The sequence below is a fragment of the Cricetulus griseus genome, chromosome 2 (genome assembly GCF_003668045.3).
Source record: "Cricetulus griseus strain 17A/GY chromosome 2, alternate assembly CriGri-PICRH-1.0, whole genome shotgun sequence".
NCBI classification, from domain to species: domain Eukaryota; kingdom Metazoa; phylum Chordata; class Mammalia; order Rodentia; family Cricetidae; genus Cricetulus; species Cricetulus griseus.
This window is the reverse complement of record NC_048595.1, coordinates 8,356,444-8,376,443: the sequence shown is the minus strand read 5'-3', so window position 1 is coordinate 8,376,443 and position 20,000 is coordinate 8,356,444. Positions and strand designations below refer to the sequence as shown.

Sequence of the window (20,000 nt, the reverse complement as noted above, 5' to 3'; positions counted from 1 at the left end):
GTCTCGAAAAACCAAAAGAAAAAAAGAAGAAGAGGAAGAAGGAGGAGGAGAAGGAGAAGAAGAAGAAGAAGAAGAAGAAGAAGAAGAAGAAGAAGAAGAAGAAGAAGAAGAAGAAGAAGAAGAAGCAGCAGCAGCAGCTTCTAAGCAAACAGAAACAGGCCCTACTGGGCCTCCTTCGTTTGTCGCCGTTAGAGCAGGCCCCTTTCCCCTCACATTTCTATGTGACTGAATGCTTCCAAGGGACCTTTCATAAAAACCAGGCAGCTGCCCTGGGTGTTTGGGTCTTTTTTTCTGAAAACTCCTGCATCACATAGACCTTGGATTAACTATATATGTCATGCTTTTGTATGTCCTGAAAGCATGGTCACTTAGTAAAGAGAACAAGGCCAGGCCAAGATGAAAGGGATGGAGTCAGGCCAGGACTGTGGACAGTCTCTGCTGCTCTCACAGGCGAGGCAGGCCAGGCGCCATCTGGGGCCAGGTGGGAGGGGACACATGAAAGACCAGCTAGCTGGGCAGCTGGAGTGGCCTGCAGTGAGTACACAAAGGAACAAAGGAGAAGGAAGCTGACTGATCTCAGAGGAGCCTGGTTTCTGCCATGACCTGCTCCTGACTGTGGAAGGATAAATGGCCCCATGTCCCATAGGCTTCAGAGCCAGCCATTTAGTGAATGTACTTTTGGAATTCAAGTTTAAATTCTCTCTCTCTCCCTCTCTCTCTCTCTCTCTGAGACAGAGTTCCAGGCTGGTCTTGAACTCAATATGATGAACTTTAAAAATTGTTTTTATTACATTACATTGTGTGCACCTGTGTGTGTGTGTGTGTGTGTGTCTGTGTGTGTCTGTGTGTGTCTGTGTGTGTCTGTGTGTCTGTGTGAACGCTGCAGCACAGCCGTGTGGAGGAGACAGCTTACAAAAGTCACTTCTCTCCTACCATGTGGGTTTCAGGGGTCGAACTCAGGTCCTCAGCTTGTCAGCAAGCTCCTTTACTCATTGAGTCAGCTCCCTGGCCTTGAACTTTGATCCTCCTGAGCAGTGCTAAGCCTCAGGAGTGTTGAGAGGGTCACACGTGGCCATTATGCAGGGTGCCCGGCCACACAGCTCCTGGCACACAGTAATGGCTCTAGGCCAAAAATATCCCCAACCGGCTAGGCATTGGTGGCATATGCCTTTAATCCCAGCACTCAGGAGGCAGAGGCAGATGGATCTCTGTGAGTTCAAGGCCAGCCTGGTCTACAGAGCAAGTGCTAGGATAGGTTCTAAAGCCACACAGAGAAACCCTGTCTCAAAAAACAAAGCAAAACAACAACAACAACAAAAAGATTTTATTTTTGTTTTATGTGTATGGGTGTAGGGGAAGCTGTAGCCACGCCTTCTTAGGGGCTAGCTACAGGAGTACCTGAGGGCTTGTGAGGGCGAGGTCAGAGTGAGTAGGGGGACTGCGTTTTCGGTTTCGGTTTCTCTTTGCTTCTTGCTGTACAGACTACCACCGGCTGGCTGGTTCGCTCTGTAAGTAAGGCTTTTCCCTATTAAATACCCTTATATTTCTATCTGACTCCGTATTGGTAATTACCTACTATATATGGGTGTTTGCCCACCAGTATGTCTGTGTACCATGTGTGTGCAGTGCCCAAGGGTGCCAGAAGAGAGTGCACCAGATCCCCTGAAAGAGACATTTTAGGTGCCTTTTGGAGAGTCTGGAATAGGATAGTATAAAAAGCTGATAGCGAGGGGCTTGAGAGATGGTTTAGTGATTAAGAGCCCTTGCTGGTCTTGCAGAGGAACTGGGTTTGGTGCTCTAGTTCCAGGGGATCCTTTTCTGGCTTTCCTGGGCACCAGACATGTGTGCAGTATATGTACATGTGTGTAGGCAAAACGCTCATACACAGAAAATAATCTAAAAAATAAAATCTGACAGTGGGATACCTGGATTGCTCCTGTCTTTGTTCCATGAAGGGGAAGAGATAGATAGGAATCCTGGAGTGATTTGTGCGCCTCTGAGCAGGTGAACCATGGTAAGGAGTCACACAATGTGAAGGTGGACCGGCCAGGCGTCTATCCTGCTATTAGTTACTTTGTGGATCCAAGCGCGGAGTCAGCGCAGTTTAGCAAAAGCAGCTTCATATTGCTAAGGAATGAGGCTTACACCGGTGGTGCCTCTCCAGTCACTTAGCAATCAGGTCCTTCCAGGGACTGGGGCATTCAAGTTGGACAGTGAGGGACACACCCCAGAGGCCTGAGGGGAAAGGTAGATGGGGAAACAGCCTCTGCTCTTCTGTATTCCAGGAAACCGGTTCAAGGAAAGTAGCCACAGAGGCTATTGCCCTGGAGGGCAGAGGCCTGCTCTCCAGTTGTCAGTTCAATGATGCTCCCTTTCATTAAGTGTCTGTGCTCCCGTGTGCGTGCGTGCGTGTGTGTGTGTGTGTGTGTGTGTGTGTGTGTGTGTGTGTGTGTGTGTGTTGTGTACATGAGTGTGTGCACATATGTGTGTGTGAGTGATTGTGTCTATGAATATGTGTGTGTGTGCTGAGATGTTTTGTTCTCCCTATGTTTTACCCTGAGCATCTTGTCTGATTTTTCCTGCCCCTGTACTGAACCCTCCCTGAAGGCCTGCTGTTTCTCCAGCCTCCCATAGCCTGTCAAGTTTCTGCTGATCCTCAGGATCTCAGGCCCCAGCCTTTCCCCTGTCTGGCCCTCCCATCTTTCTGCATGGATGGTGTTGGAATTTCCGTTTCTGGGAGCATCTGAGGGCTCTGTCTGCATACACACAAGGGTAGCTGTGGCCCTGGTCCTACGACCCTGAGATGCCCATGGGCTGCCAGTTTCTCTGGGTGTTAGTTTTCCCTGTATCTGATCCTACAGTCTCTAGGAGGCTGACCTTCCTTGCACAGTCTGCTAAGATGCTGGAGCCAGAGATAAGAGAGGAATGAGGAAGGGGAAGGAGGCAGAAAGCACCTCCCGGGAGGAATCCCTAGGGTGAAGCCTGTGGGGAAGGTGGGACTTCGGGTTACTTGGGAGGAGTGGATTGTGTGTCAGTGATCTGCTCTTAGTAGGTGCTCAGTGAACTGGTGCCATTTGAGAGGGCCGAGGACTCACAGACACAGGGTCTGACTTTAGAGTCGGATTCCAGTTCCACCGCTTCTAGCTTCGTCCCACCCTGGCAAAGAGACTTGTGTTTCTCTGTGCCTCGATTTCTCTTCTCTATAGAGAAGCTCTGAGCATTTTCAGTTACATGGAGAGTGGGGGCTTCCTCCAATAAACATTTGCCACGGCTGCGTTTCCAAGGACGAGTCCCCTCTCTGTTCCAGCACGGCTCCAAGGTCACGGTTGAGGACACAGGAGGACAGTTCAGGACCACACGTACAAGGCTGCACGGACCAGTCACAAGGACCCAGAGAGCCCAGGCACCCTGCTTCTGATCCCCTGTGTGCACCTGGGAGGACACTCCATGTGTGGTGCAGGGGTGAGAGGGAGATAAAGACGGAAAAGGAACAAAATGATTAGTCATTTCCTGCCCACTCCCTCTGCCATCCCAGTCCTGACCGGGATTCCATGCCCTAGGCACTCCAGGCACAGAGGCCCCCACACACAGGTAATAGCACCAGCCACTGCCACCACCCAAAGCAAGGAAGCCTAGAACTGCACTGCCCGTCACATGTCCAGGTGCTGTGATAGGCTGGAGAGCTAAGCTCTTTAGACTCTGTGATGGGCAGTTTTCTTGTGTTGAAAGCTTTAAGACCAGAAATGGAGGCCTTGGAGAAGAAATCTGTCCCCAGGAAACATTAACTTCTGCCTCAGTTTCTGGCCTGCCAGCCTGTTCTACAGATTGTGGACTTGCCAGTCCACACAGTCTAGACGCCAAGAGCTTAAAATAAAGTGAAGCAGTGTGTGTTGATATGTATACACAGATACATATATGCACGATATATAAACACATAGCTATTTAAAAGCCTATGACTGTAAATACCTGTTGGTTTTTTTTTATTTTTTTTATTTTTTTCAGATTGAGACAGGGTCTCATGTCATCCAGGCTAGTCTCAAACTCTTTATATAGCCAAAAAGAGTTTGCCTTCTGCTCATTCTGCCTCCACCACCCAAGTTCTAGGATTGCAAGCACTGAATCACCAGGCTTAGTGTTGGTTCTGTTTCTTTAGCAAGCCAACAGATTTGCCTCCAGTGCAGCCACCTGACCTCTGAGACCCATATCCAGGCTGCAGACACCCCTGTCGGATTTGTCCTCCCTTGGTCCTTTGTCTCAGGGCCACTAATATCTAAAAACAGATTTAAGTTGGCATGTCAGAACAGAAAGGGTGTTAGAAAACCATAGGCCTTTCCACAGGTGAGTAAACCACAGCTTATAGACCAAATCTAGCCCACTGCTCTTTTATGTCACTAAAATTTTATTGGCACACAGCATCTACTTCCATGCTACCAAATGGCAGAGTTGGGACAGAGAGAGTATGGTCTTTGATGTCTGTAGGAAGGGGACACTCTGGGTTTGGTCCCCTAGAACCACCCTCAGCTGGAGTATCTTGGCTCACTGGGCAGGGGCACAGGAAGTGAGGTTTGGTGTAGGGCTCGGCAGTCCTAAGATCAAACAGGCTAAGTCCCATGTTACTCTAGAGACACTGAGACAGAGGCCCTCCCTGTGGGTTCAGAAATCCAGGGTCTCTTGGAGGATGCTGGAGCTGGCTGGCAAGGGATTTAAGAAACCCTAGGTTTGGGAACGGTTGTCCCCACCCACCACGAGCAGCTGGGCAGGGAAGTCTTGCAAGGACATCGGGCTCTGAAAGTATCTGGGTGCTGTGGAATAGAACTTCTGTTCACGGTGGACATGTTGCTCTTGTTGTTAATAAGAAGCTGATTGCGGTGGTGCACGCCTTTAAGCTACACAGAGAAACCCTGTCTCGAAAAACAAAACAAAACAAAAAAAGAAGCTGATTGGTCAATGGCTTGGCAGGATTTTGGAGGCAGAGAGAATGCTGGAAAGAAGAAGGGCAGAGTCAGAGGAGATGCTATAAGACACAGAGCAAGCAGAATAGGAAATATGTGGTTAAGGTACCGAGCCTTGGGGTAACACATAGATTAACAGAAATGGATTAATTTAAGTTATATGAGCTAGAAAAAACAAAACAAAACAAAACAAACAACAAGCCCAAGCTATCAGCCAAACATTTATAATTAACCTTAAGTCTCTGTGTGATTTTTTGGGAACTTACTGGTGGGAAAGAAAAGTCCACCTATATCTGGGCTCAGCCTTGATTTTGGGATACCAAAGCCATTGCCACTAGAGCCAGAAGTGCTCTGGTTAGCCAGACCTGAGAGGACCTGGTGAGCAGACTGGAATGGTACCCAGATGAGATGTTTTCTTAGGTGCCAAACCAGGCCACAGCAAACAATTCACAAGCTTTTCCAAGATGGCATCCGAGCCTCCCCAGGCTCTGCCAGGACTGACAGTGTTTTGTCCTGCACCACACTGAAGCAACCACTACTGGTCAGCCTGCAGTGACCAGCACCCCCAGTCCCCTTGGACACCCCAGCTGCTCCAACCCTGCAGACCTCGATATCCAAGTAAAGGACCTAAGTGATGGGGTGAGGTCCAGGTGAGGGAGGAACCACATTTTCCTTGCTTGCTCAGAGCGGACCTCAATCAAATCAAGTAAGTAGCAAATGACAAGAGAAATATAAGGCTTAGAGTCCCTTCTCAAGGCTCTGGCAATGCTCCCTGCCAGACAGATGGACCATTTCCTGGAAGAACAGGGCCAAGACATGGCTTAGTGATCATCACCTCTTTATTTACAGCTCAGAGAATACATGCAATATGGCCTCATAAACCAAAGCATAGTTCTGCTTCCTTGTCGCTCCCACAACTCAAGGAGGAGCTACAGCCCTCAAAGGAATTTCCCAAGAGTACAAAAGTCCAATGATGGAGGCTCCAGCCTAGGAGCCCTACCTGGTGTCCTCTAAGTCGAGCCAATGACAATCCAGGAGGCAGGCCTTGGATCATGGAGTTTGTCCTTGCTGGTAAGTTGCCAGGAAACAGACTTCAGAGTTGGCAAGCCATAGTGAATGCCAGAGTGCTGACTTGTCCAAATGTCCCCACTACCCAAATCTGCCTTCCGTCTATGACCCTTGTACCCATCACATACAAGAGTACCCTGGAGAAAGATGCCGGGGCCACTCCTGTGACTGCCGTTCAGTGGGTGTGGAGTGGGGCCCAAGGTTCTGTGCTTCTACCAGACTCCCGGGTGATGCTGGGCCTTTGCAGCCAGGAGAGGCTTAGCCGTAGATCTATCCCAGATCACCCGCTCTTCCTGGGGATTTGGGAAACCCACTCCCGGCAGTGTAAACCCCTTCTTCTGCATACAGCCCGCTCACCCTGACCACCCTTTTCCGTGTGCACACACTATCTATGGCCTGTAAGTACACACTCACTGTAGTCTGTGAGCACGAAGGCTGCTGTGGAGAGCCAGTGGTAATGTAGTCAGGCCCCGAGAACCCTCAAAGGGGAGCCTCAGCTGCTGTCCTCTCCAGACCCCACTTTCCTGGCACCCAGGCCTCCTGGGTCCTTACTGTCTGAACATGCTCCTTGCAGGTTACATGGCCGCTGCAGAGGGAGCCTGGGGAAGGCTGAATGAAGCTTGGGGAGGGCTCTTTAGCACCTCAGCAGGAGAAAGGGTGTGGCCTTAGAATTTGACGATGTCATTTTCCTTTGACGTTTTTGCATCTCAGGTCATAGTCCCCCGCCCCCCCAGCCCCTTCTACCCACCATGGAAATTACCCTTCATATCGCCTGTCCAGGGACACTGGGGATCAGTCAGTGTGACCTTGAGGCTTCAGCTCAGGTGTCTGTCTGGGCAGTTGTTAGCCCCTGCTCAACTCCCCACAGGGTCCACTTTCATTCTCACAAACCTGTTGCTGTGTAGCCACGTGCTCCACCAGCTCTGCCCCCAGCACGGGAACTTATATTCTTCTCCAGAGCAGTCACTTGGTTTTGTGAAGGGCACTTTCCTTGTTCATTTATTTGTTTGAGGCAGGGTCTCTCTATGTAGCCCTGGCTGTCCAGGAACTGTCTTTGTAGACCAGGCTGGCCTTGAACTCACAGAGATCCACCTGACTCTGCCTCCCAAATGCTGGGATTAAAGGCGTGCACCACTATGCCAGTTGTGAAAGTGCACTTGGGAACAACCAAAGAAAGCATCCTGAACTGGGCATGATAGTGCAAACCTTTAATCACAGCACTTGGGAGGCAGAGGAAGCAGATCTCTGTGAGTTCAAGGCCAGCCTGGTCTACATCATGAGTTTCAGGCCAGCCAGAGCTGCATAGTGAGACATCATTTAAACAAAACATCATTAAAGCCAGGTGGTGGCGGCACATGCCTTTAATCCCAACACTCTATAGGCAGCAACAGGTGAGTTCAAGGCTAGCTTGGTCTACAGAGTTCCAGGACAAGTTCCAAAGCTACAGAGAAACCCTGTCTCAAGAGAAAAAAACAAACAAACAAACAAAAAACCCAAAACATTATTGAGTATGTGATGGACCACTGTGGAAGAAGCCTGCTGAAGTTTGTTAGCTGGTGTTCTAGGTGTGTGTGTGTGTGAGTGTGTGTGTGTGTGTGTGTGTGTGTGTGTGTGTGATGGGCCAGGCACAGTTTTAAGTATCAGACATTTTCGCCGGGCTTTGGTGGCACACACCTTTAATCCCAGCACTCAGGAGGCAGAGGCAGGTGGATCTTTGTGAGTTTGAGACCAGCCTGGGCTACACAGTGAGTGCCAGGATAGGCTCCAAAGCTACACAGAGAAACCCTGTCTCGAAAAACCAAAAAAAAAAAAAAAAAAAAAAAAAAAAAAAAAAAGAATCAGACATTTTCATTTCACTAATGAAAAGGCACAGAGACCATAAGCAACTTCCCTACGGTCAGCAAAGTATGAGAGGAGAACAGGCTGTTTACAGCAGTGTGCTGCAGCAGGCCGGAGGACAGGGGACCAATGTTCTCAGCTCTGGTTGCCATGGCAGCCCCCTGGGGAGGCTTTGGAGACTTTAAAGCCCAGACCAGTTAGCATTTAGCTGAGTAATAGGGCACTTGCCTGGCCCGTGCAAGGCCCTGGTACTACAAAAAAGGGAAATGAATCTGTATTAGAACTTGCTTTCCCTTTGCCGCTTTGATCTTTCCGGCTCTTGGCCCTGCCCCCCATTCCCAGGCCTATCAGACCAACTTGGGAAAGAAGAACAAGCATATTTGATTTCTTATAGATCTGCCTGCTTTCCTTGGTGCCTGACCCCTGGACCAAACTGGTTACCCCAAAGTTGTAAACAGCCCTGGCATCCCATGGACGTGGTCCATGCTGGGGAGGGCTGGGGCAGGGAAGGCTTTTTTCCTTTGCAAAAGTTGACCAGGAGGGAGAGATGCCAAGTGCAGGGATCTAAAGGCTTCTCTGGAGCCAGATCTGCTGGGACACATATTCCGGGCGGTGACGATAACGGTGAGGTTGTCTGTCATCATGGTTCTAGCCTGTGAGCATGAAGGCTGCACGCACTTCCCAAGGGGTACTGCTGCTGAAGTGAAGGGGTGGAGTCCAGAGATGGTCTCGGAGCATCACCAAACAATGGGTTCTGAGGACAGCTTGGCAGGGGTGACCCCGTGTCCCAGGGCTGGATGATGGGGGCCATGGCACAACAGGGAAGTTACCGTTTCCCTCAATCACTTCATGACCGCGATTAGCACCTGCCAGATGGAAGAACCCATCCACGGGGTCGTTCTTCACCTGAAAGCAGCCTCAGTGTGTGGGGGGCTGGGGGAAAGAAGAGGGGTGGAGGAGAATGAGTGGGGATCAAAGCCAGGGCGGGCCCTGCGCAGGCTAGGCAAATGGCTTACTTTGCTTGGCTTGAGAGACAGTCTCCTGTGTTCTGGCCTCACACTTGCCATGGAGCCGAAGATGGCCTTTGACTTCTGGTCCTCCTGACATTGCCTGCCTTTGACACCGTGCTTGGGAGTGGAAACCAGGGTTCATGCATCTGAGGTGAGGGCATTATAAACTTAGCCACACCCCCGCCCTCATGGTTTGTTTGTAAAGAACGCTACACCTGCCAAATGTGCTGACTCACTCCTAGTAATCCCAGCATTTGGAAGACTGAGACAGGAGGATTGTCTGAGTTTCCAAAGCCAGCTTGGCCAAAGAGAGAGACTCCGTCTCCCCCAAAGACAATAAGCCTCTGTTGGGAAAGGCCGAAGACAGTCAAGTTGTGTCTGTTGGCAAAAAAAGGAGTCTCATGGATGACGCGGGACCCTGCACAAGTCTTGCAACTCAAGTATGCTCCGGTGGTCTCTTGCCACGGTCTCTGTGGAAATTCAGCGGTGCTTGGAGTTTGCCCGGGACATAGCATTCCAGGGCCACTCCTGTCAGGTGCCCTCTCTCTTTCCAATCCTTTCCAGGCGGCGAAATCTCTTGATTTTCCAAATTGAAGCTGCTGCAATGCTGGTGTCGAGCAGAAGAGGGCGCGCTCGACAAGGCTATCACGTAGAGCAGGATCCGTGCGAGCGGCGCGGGTCCCACCCGGGGTGGCTGGCACAGCTGACTCAGCCGAGCCGTCCTCCGGCTTGGGGGTTAGTGTACTGGGCCTGCACCCACAGCCTCAGCCCCAAGCCGAGCTAGTTACTAACGCGGTCTTGTTTGTGCAGACCTCCCTGGCTCAGACCCCCGGCTGGTGGGGAGGCACCACTCGGGCGCTAGATGTTGATGAAGGATCCCTGGTCCCCGTTGGCTGTCTCGGGTTCCACGCAGCGCCCCTTCCTCCGAGTGACCCTGCGGTTCCGGTGGAATTTGGCATAGCAACGCAGCCCTGAGCGGAAGGAGACAAGGATGTCATGGCTGCTGGTGACCGTCCCCTCCCTTTTCTTCCCCTCCAGCCCGCACAGGCGTCTCATTCTACAGCCCCTCCGGAGACACCACCTTGTCTTGCACAGAAGTTTTAAGAAATTGGGCTGGTCGCACAAGCCTGCAATCCCAACACTCAGGAGACTGCGGCAGCAGGTTTGGACTTAGTCTGAGGCTGGCCAGGGCTACATAGCAGACACAAAGCAAATAATAAATAAATAAATAAATAAATAAATAAGCCGGGGCTGGAGAGATGACTCAGAGGTTAAGAGCACTGACTGCTCTTCCAGAGTCCTGGAATAAATAAATAATAACAAATAAATAATAAATAAATAAATAAAATCTTTAAAAAAATAAATAAATAAGCCGGGCGTTGGTGGCACACGCCTTTAATCCCAGAAGAAGCAGGCAGGTAGGTCTCTGAGAGTTCCAGGCCTGGTCTACAGAGCCAGTTCCAGGACAGGCTCCAAAACAATACAAAGAAACCCTGTCTCGAAAAATCAAAAATAAATAAATAAGCAAAACCTAAATGTTGAATCTAGGGCTTTGCAAATTAAACACACATTCTGTCAATGAACTACACACGGCCTTGTCTCCTATTTAGGAAAAAAAGTTGAGCATGGAAGCCCACTTTTTTTTTTTATTATGTTTACAACATACTGCTTCCATGTATATCTGCACACCAGAAGAGGGCACCAGATCTCATAACGGATGGTTGTGAGCCACCATGTAGTTGCTGGGAATTGAACTCAGGACTTCTGGAAGAGCAGCCGGTGCTCTTAAACTCTGAGCCATCTCTCCAGCCAGTCCACTTTTTTTTTTTTAAGGTATTACAATTATGTTTTATTAAATTTTGGGTTTGTGTGCAAAATTTTAGATACAGATTGTGGTGGTTTGAATAAAAATAGCCCCTAGCTGCTAGACACCAGTGGGTACCACTATTTGAAAGGATTAGGAGGTGTGGCCTTGTTGGAGGAATGGTGCAATGGGTATGGGCTTTGTGATTCAAAAGCCCATGCAAATCCCAGAGTCTCTGCTCTGTAGGTCTCTACCTTCTCTAGCCTTCCAGGCTGCTCCCTGTCCTCAACTGTCCCAGTCCTGCAATTTTCAGAGGGGAACACATGGTCTCATGCATCCTAGACTAGCCAACTGAGAATGGCTTTGAACTCACAATCCCCTGTCTCCACCTCCCAAGTGTTGAGACTGTATTCACGCACCACCATACCCCTTTACACAGGCAATAGAACCCATGCTAGGCCAGCTAAGCTGAGCCTCATCCTCAGCCTCAGAGACCACATGACTCCTCTGCTTTAGTGTGGACATTACTGGCTAGACCATGTGATGCTTCTGCTTCAGCGTGGACATTGCTTCCAGTCACTAATGAAACAAAATCCAATGAGGGCAACAAAGTCAGCAGGGTTCTTCTTGAAGCTTCTCTCATCTCCTTTATAACCTTCTCCAGGTGTCACTATATGCCAAGCCAGGCTGTTCCTGCCCAAGGTCCCTGCCCTTACTTTCTGCCTCCTATGGGAACCCCTCAGGGTCTCTTTCAAGCTCCATCACTAACTCTTTCCTCTTTTCCTAAGGTCTCTATATAACATCCTGTGGAAACACCCACCAACCTTTCAGACTTTCTTTACTGCCCTTGTGACTTTCCTAGGACTTTTTCTTGCCATTTTTCCTTTTTTGGGACGTGGATGGGTGACGGATACAAGACCCTCTATAGCCCAGGCTGCCCCAGATGGAACTCCCTATGTAACTGAGGATAACCTTGAACTCCATGAGTCTCCTATCTCTCTACCCCTGGAGTGCTGAGATCACAGGTGTGGGCCACCGTGCCTGGCTCCAGAGACAGCTTATCTCTGGATTTGTTTCTCCTTGTCTCATTTCACCAGAATGTAACAGGGGAGTGGAGAAGGCGCAGGCTCTTTTATTACTGTGAACTAGACTTTGTGTGTGGCTCAGGTTCACACAGCAGAGAGAGGAGGTATCTGCCCTCTGGAATGCAGGTTGAATATCGCTTGGCTCGGCAATTTCCACACCTTGTTTTTAGAAGGGTGCTTATCTCTCAGGGGTGTGTGCCAAAATAAATACTGCATAAATACATAAAGATCATATTGAAACGAGGGAAGTCTGTGGAGGTGACAGCTGCACCCAGGTGGCCACGTGTGGCTGTTTATTGATGCTAAGTTATGGGAACCATCATGATATTTGGACTTCGGCAGTGCAGATCTGAAGACAGATGTAGAATTATTTTTCTACCTATTTCCTTCATATTTCTCTTTTAAATTTTTTTTCTTTAAGATTTATTTTGACCCAACACTTGGGAGGCAGAGACAGGCAGATCTCTGTGAGTTCGAAACCAGCCTGGTCTACAAGAGCTAGTTCCAGGACAGACTCCAAAGCCACAGAGAAACCCTGTCTCGAAAAACCAAAAAAAAAAAAAAAAAAAAAAAAAAGATTTACTTTGAAGCTGGGCAGTGGTGATGCACGCCTGTAATCCCAGCACTCGGGAGGCAGAGGCAGGTGGATCTCTGATTTTTGAGGCCAGCCTGGTCTACAGAGTGAGTTCCAGGACAGCCAGGACTACACAGAGAAACCCTGTCTCAAAACAAACAAACAAAAAGATTTATTTTGAGTCAGAATGTTTTGTCTGCTTGTACATATGTGTACCTCATGCATGTTTGGTGCCTGTGAAGGTCAGAAGAGGGTGCTAGATCCCCTGGAACTGGAGTTATGACTTTCTGGTGTGGGGAATTGAACCTGGGTCCTCGGCAAGGGCCACGAATGCTCTTAACCACTGAGCCATTTCTGCAGTCCATCCCCGGCCCTGTCTTTCACATGGGTAGGGGGTTGAACTCAAGGCCTGGCAAACACTCTTATCACTGAGCTACACCTTCATCGATTTATGTATTTATTTATTTAGAGACTGGATCTTACTATGTAGACCAGGCTGGGCTTGAACTCAAGAGATCCACCTACCTCTGCCTCCCGAGTGCAGGGATTAAAATAGTCCACTCCCACACCTAACAAGTCCTTCTTAGAGGAGCTCTGCGCAATTGTGCACGGTGGCTCACGCCTTTAATCCCAGCACTCGGGAGGAAAAGACAAGTGAATCTCTGTGAGTTCAAGGCCAGCCTGGTCTACTGAGTGAGTTCCAGGACAGCCAGGGCTAAAAGTTCTAAGGCAGAGTTATGCTGAGTCGAATAGGCAGGTCTCAAATGCATGATCCTCCTGCCTCGCAGGCAGCTGGAATTACGGTCTACGGCGTCATTGCTGTCTCTCTCTCTCCTTCCCTCCTTCATTCCTTCCTCATCCCCCTTTTTTTGGGGGGGCTTATTTTACTTTTTTTTTATTGATGTGTATGTGTGATGGGGGCTGTGCATATATTCCATGGTGTGCGGGTGAAGGGCAGAGAATGATTTTGGTTGGATCTCTCCTTCCATGTTTACCACAGTTCAGGGGATTGAACATAGGTCATCATCAGGCTTTTGGGGCAAGCCCCTCTACATGCTGAGCCAATTGCTAGCTGTGGTTTGTTGTTTTCCAAGCAAGGTGTCATTTGTACACCCTGAGTCGGCCTCAAACTCACAATTGCCCTGCCTCGGGCTCTCAAGTGCTGGGTTGACAAGCATACACCACCACAGGCAGCTTTTTCTCTTCTTTTTCATTTCCTTCCTTTTCCCTCTCCCCTCCTCGCCTCTCCTTTTCTCTCTCTTCCTTGTTCCTTTCTTTTTTTCCTGTGGTAAAATAAAATAAACACAAAAAACAAAGAAGAAAGAGAAGGAAAGAGAGAGCCGGCAATGATGCCCCAGCCCTTTAATTCCAGCTGCTTGAGAGGCTGAGGCAGGAAGCTCCTGTGTTTGAGGCCTGCTTAAGAGACTCATCACAGCTCTATCTCAGACTTGTCGTTGTTCTTGCTGAGACAAGCACTTTACCTCCAAGGTATTCTTCCATGGCCCCTCTTCTTCTAAATATGAGTTGGAGTAAATCACCTCACCCCACTTACGAAGTGGGGATCATAAAATCTTCCTTCCGGGGGGGGGTGAGCATGATTCCAGGAAAGAAAGGAATCAGCACAGGGCAGGCACCCATGGGCATGTGTGTGCACGGGGCACACCCTTCTGTTTGAGGCGGGTGCTCAGAGCAGTTAAACCAGTAGTCCACTGAGCCCTTCCCTATGACTGCTGGGAAACCCACCCAGCTCCCCACTCCCCACCGTCTCACTTGGAAAGCCTTCCATCTAGAATTCTGCAGAGAACATGCCCGGCTTCTTAGGTTGGCTCTTATTTAAAGAGATACGTTCCTGCCTCCTCCCTTCTCCCGTCCTGATCCTGAGTGATCACACCAGCTTGTATTTCAAGAAGTGAGAAACACAAATCTGAGAAAAGATGCCAGGAATGGAGACGCCTCGGGCTGACAGATTGGAAGAGCCCAGCAAAGCTGTTCCTGCTGGTGCCTTTGGCTCCCAGGGGCTTCTCCTACCCATCCCCTCTCCCCAGGCCCTTCCATCACATCCACTCTGCCAGGAAACCTCCTGCCCCACTCATCGCAGAGCGTGGCGGGGACGGGGCTCCCCCCTCCCAGAGTCGAGACTGACCTTCCACACACATGCAGTCATCGAAACATTTGTTGTTGAGGCCGCGGTTGTGGGGCATGCAGAGATGTTCCCGGAGGTCGCAGCAAGTTCCTGGCAACATAGCAAGCACACATGTGGTCAGCCGAGCTGAGCGGCTCCTCCCAACCGCCCTGCACAGAGTCCCACTGGACAGGAGATCCATCATATGTGTGGCAGGCCATGCCCTGGCAAGCCATCTGGTGTGCAAGGGCTCCGGGCCGGAACCACTGCTGGATGTCATTGATGAAATCCCCAGACGCAGGTGGCAGAGACCCAAGCCTCCCCAGATGGGCCATTTGATTGATCATGGGGGGTTCAAAGGTGGTGTGGGGTTCACCTCCCAGGGATGGGGTTGTAATTGCTAGGGGTGCCCGAGCTAGAGCTCGCTGAGAGCTGAGAGGGGCCTCGGGGATCGTGAACGTTAACATCTTCTTGGACAGATGGGGGACTGAAGGCTTGGTGGCTGCAGGGACATTGTAGGCAGGCCTGAGGCATCTGCCCATTGCAGGCCTGGCTTCCAAGTAACCGTCCTGTTGGCCCCCACCCCAGTCTTTCCTTCACACTCAGAGTGCAGACAGTGATGTAGGGACAGACAGACTGTCTGGGCTGGTTTCCCGCTTCCACAATAACAAAATGGCTACTATCTTGCAGACTATCCTGCTGATATGGTGCCGTGGAGATGGCCACTTGAGTCTCGCCCTGCCCCCGTCTCCCAAAACCCTCATTATTTGGTAGCAGTAAGGGACATCAGCCAAGTCACTGGTCTCCTGCTGTGAGAGCAGTTTCAGGGGCCACCTTGGCCCATGTCCCAACCACCCCCTGCCTCAGCAGCTCCAGACAATGGGCAGCATGGCTGATACCAGGGGCACCACTTCTGCCCAGCATGTGGCTTCCCTGGCAAGCAAGGCTTTCCTCCACAGCTCCTTTTGAGCCAGCATGACATCAGGCCCGAGGTCTCTCACATTGAATATAAGTGTCACCACCAACGCCCCACATAAGCATCCCCCAAGACAGGGTCTGGCCTTCAGCTCCCTATGCACCCCAGGATGACCCTGAACTCCTCATCCTCCTCCCTTCATTTCCTGAGTTCTGTGAGGACAGGTGTTACCCCACCACAGTTTCTAATTCCAACTCTGATTCCAGCTCTGGGAAGGTTCACCTGACACCACAGGGTCAGAGGTTCAGACTCTGGTCAGACAACAGGCCCCTGTATTCATCCTGCTAAGATGGGGAGGGCCGCTGACCAGGAGAGGGTGTCACTGAACCCATCCCCAGAAAGCCAGGTGGTGCCATGATGAGAGGACTCAGGGTAGGGTGGATTGTGGGTAAGAAGCTTAGGAACCAAGTTGGCCCAGGCAGTGTGATCTTGGAAAAGGACCTTAGCCTCCCTGGAGCTTAATTGCTTTGCTTTGCCTGAAAATGAAGTCAGTCAGTCTCCACCCCCACCTTACCCCACTTCTCGCTCTAATGTCATTCTAGGAGTTAGTATATTAGTGACTCTCAGGAAACTGGTGGCTATTGTAGTTACTATTTATTGTGCATAAAGGGTCGTGGCCCTCAGGCTTACTCCCATGCCAGAAGGCCACTTGCCTTTCTGGCATTCCCTCCCAGCCTGGCGCCTCAAGTGTGGGTATTGGGGTACCAGGGTACCTGGCAGGCAATCCTGGTGATGGTCACATGGTTCCCCCTCAGCTGGCGATGTCTCGTTACCATCATTGGTGAAGTGACTCCAGTGCTTCTCTGGGGACAAGGAAATTGGAGGTCAGATTCAGCACAAGACTTGGGTGTCACTGTGTCAATGGCTACTCCCACAGTGTGGCTGGGACAAGATTCTCTGTCTCTCTCTGCTTCGCTTTCTTCCCTAAGGCAGGTCACACAGCCCGTCTCCCTGTAAGAGACATGGGACCTGACTAGTGTGCAGAGAGCCTGGGAGACTGCTTGTCACAGTGAGTGCCAGGTCCAGCTTAGACCGATGCTCTCCAGTCCACTCTTGAACACCTGTGGGTCAGCCTGGACTCAACAAATGTCCTCCCTCAACAGAGGGGAGTCCCAACATGGGGTGGGGTGGCAGAGTGGACTTACCTTTCTTCTTTGCAGAGGGCCACGCCTCTGGCTTTAAGTCTTCATAGTCAGTCCAGTCAAATAAGGCCATGTCTAGTGTGGGCATCACGTCCCCATCAGACCTGGGCTGTGCCTGCAGAAGAAGAGGCAGGGAGGAGACCTGGGAATCTTCCAAGAGAAGATTCAGGGCAGTGGCAAGGGAAGCTGATCTACTTGTTGAGGAGTTAAAGGTCAGCGGGGGTGGGGGGGGAGACGAGACGAGAGGTGGACCCACTGCTCATCTGTCTGTCCTTCCACTCAAGGTACTGTGAAGACCACATGCAGGCTTTGATCCCTCTCACAACACAGGCCCTCTCACAACACAGGCCCACTCACGACACCACTCACAACACCACTCACAACACAGGCACACTCACAACACCACTCACAACACAGGCCCACTCACAACCCTGACCAATATCCTGGAAACTACTGAGGACTAGATACCATGACTGGATCCTCCTCAGGCACATGGTCACCAGGGTTCAGCAAGGCACAGACTGTAACTAACTGCTCATGGCCACAGCTTTTGCCAGACTCTCAGGAGTACGAGATGAAGAAAAGGACAAAGGAAATCTACCGCCATCTCCTAATGCTCAGGAGATGTAGTTCAACCTGCCAGTGACGCCTGGCAGAGCTAAACCCTGTTTGTACGCTGTTTTCACAGATACACACACACACACCACACACACACCACACACACCACACACACACACACACCACACACACCACACCACACACACACACACACACACACACACACACACCACACACACACACACACACACACACACACCTTACAAGTCTAATTTACAAATGAGGCACAATCAATCAAGGCTGGAGAAATGGCTCAGCGGTTAAGAGTGCAGAGGACCTGAGTTCAGTTCCCAGTACCTACATCAGGTATTTAACAGGTGCCTATAACTCCAGCTCCAAGATATCCCTTGCCTCTGGCCTCCAAAGTCACCTCCACTCACGTGCACATACGTTTTCCTCACATATACACATAATTAAAGTTTTAAAGTTTTAGCCAGGTGTTGGTGGCACACGCCTTTAATACCAGCACTCGGGAGGCAGAGGCAGGTGGATCTTTGTGAATTCGAGACCAGCCTGGTCTCCAGAGCGAGTGTCAGGACAGCCTCCAAAGCCAAGAGAAACCCTGTCTCAAAAAAACAAAACAAAACAAAATTCAGTTTAAATGAGGTACAGTAAGAGATTAACAAGAACTCACAAACAGCCCCACAGCAGTGAATTGCAATAGAGGGATGTGACTTTCTCTTTTCTACCCTTCCCTCCCTCCCTCCCTCCCTCCCTCCCTCCCTCCCTCCCTCCTCCTCCCTCCCCCCTCCCCCCCTCCCTCCCTCCCTTCCTTCCTTTCTTTCTGAAACAGGTTCCCACCCAGGCTGGCTCTATGTAGTCACTATGTAGTCACTATGTAGTCACTATGTAGTCAAGGATAACCTTAAACTTCCATCCTCCAGCCTCCACCTCCTGAATGCTGAGATGATACGCATGCAACACCACATCCGCTTTTTACAGCACTGGGAGTCAAACCTGGGGTTTCCTGCATGTTAAGGGAGCATTCTACCAACTAAGCTATGCATTATATTTATATATTATATAAATAATACATATTAACATATAATGTGTATTATTGATCCAGTTCAATGGTGTTATTTCATTTTGGGTGCTTTGTTTTACTTTGAGACAGGGTCTCACTTTGTCATTCAAGTTGGCCTAGAATCCTCATCCCTGTGGTGATGATACTCCCTCTGTCTCCCAAGGGTTGGGATTGTATGCTTGAGCCACCACCACATCTGGCCTTGAATCATTTTATTTTGGAAAAAAAAAAACTTTCAGGAGCTGGAGAAATGGCTCAGCAGTTAAGAGCACTAGCTGTTCTTCCAGAGGACCCAGGTTCAATTCCCAGCACCCATATGGCGGTTCACAACTGTCTGTAACTCAGTTCTAGGGGGTTCTGACACCCTCATATAGACATAGATGCAGGCAAAACACCAGTGCCCATAAAACTAAAAACAAACAACTTTCTAAGCCATAGAAGAGAATGAGCTGTCCCCTTCATAGGATAGAATGTCCTGGTGAACACCTGTCCCCTTCATAGTCAACAATGACCTGGTGGACTTCTGTCCCCTTCTGGTGAACAGTCAGGTCTGTGTTAGCATCCCTATTCTGCTTCCCATTTAGTTTTTAGACTTGGGGAGTAGACAAGTCAGTCAGCTCACTGAGCTATGCCACTCTAGGTCATGGGTTTTTTTTTTTAAGATTTTATTTATTTTATTATGTATACAACATTCTGCTGCCATGTATATCTGCACACCAGAAGAGAGCACCAGATCTCATAATGGATGGTTGTGAGCCACCATGTGGTTGCTGGGAATTGAACTCAGGACCTCTAGAAGAGCAGTTGGTGCTCTTACCCTCTGAGCAATCTCTCCAGCCCCTAGGTCATGGGTTTTTAAGTCTCTGTGGCTTCTTTCCAAACTCTCCCAGACTTTAGAGGCCCTCCCAAAGGGTCCAATCTCTATGTGTGTAGAGGTCGGTATGCTGAGGCAGCATAATGGCTCCTACTACCACCCTCCTGCTGTGCCTCAGTTTACCTAAGTAGAACAGGAGGCAAATCAACTAAAAGCCAAGCAGCTGGGCAGACCTGTGAGGGATCATTAGAGGTGAGAAGACTCACCCTAAACCTGGGCCACACCTTCTGGTAACACCCCAACACACACACACACACACACACACACACACACACACACACACACACACACGCACGCGCGTGCGCGCGAAAGGACATGGGAGAGGGAAGCTTTTGCTTTTTGTCTGCTTGTCCTGTTTTGCTGGCAAGTCCATCTGCCCTGTTGCTGAGGCATTTGCTGGTATTAGAACCTCCTTCTTTAGGATTATAACATAGAAAAGGCCAGCTGAGATATCAAACAGCCACCTGATTCTCTGCCTTTCCGTGGGGAGACAACTGCCATTGGACCAGTCGGGCCACAGCGTGAGCCACTACCCATGTGGGAGGTCCTTCTGTATGCTGCGAATGTGTGTTGCTTTCATTGGTTGATGAATAAAGCTTCTGTGGCCTGTGGCAGGGCAGAATACAGGTAGGTGGGAAAGGCAGACTGAATACAGAGAGAAAGAAGGAAAAGTCGGGAGAGATACCAGCAGCTGCTGAGGAGTAAGATGCCAGAGCTTTATCGGTTAGCCGTGGGCCATGTGGCAATGCACAGATTAATAGGAATGGGTTGATTTAAATGTAAGAGCTAGCCAGTAATAAGCCTAAACCATTGGCCAAATAATTACAATTAATATTAAGCCTCTGAGTGATTATTTTTTAAATGGCTGCAGGACCAGGTGGGACACAGAAAAGCCTCCAGCTAAGCACTCCA

General features: G+C 49.9%; 1 protein-coding gene across 1 annotated transcript in view; it reads right to left on the bottom strand.

The window, feature by feature from the left end:
• Positions 1–7,881: 7,881 nt before the first annotated feature.
• Positions 7,882–20,000, bottom strand: part of LOC100766781 (draxin) — a 29,671-nt gene continuing 17,552 nt past the window's right edge. Inside the window, exons 3-6 of the mRNA XM_027398195.2 lie at positions 16,576–16,687; positions 16,144–16,233; positions 14,476–14,565; positions 7,882–9,840 (exon numbers count right to left, since the gene is read on the bottom strand). Coding sequence (XP_027253996.1) covers positions 9,728–9,840; positions 14,476–14,565; positions 16,144–16,233; positions 16,576–16,687 — 405 coding nt within the window. The 3' untranslated portion in view covers positions 7,882–9,727. The remainder of the gene's footprint in view (positions 9,841–14,475; positions 14,566–16,143; positions 16,234–16,575; positions 16,688–20,000) is intronic.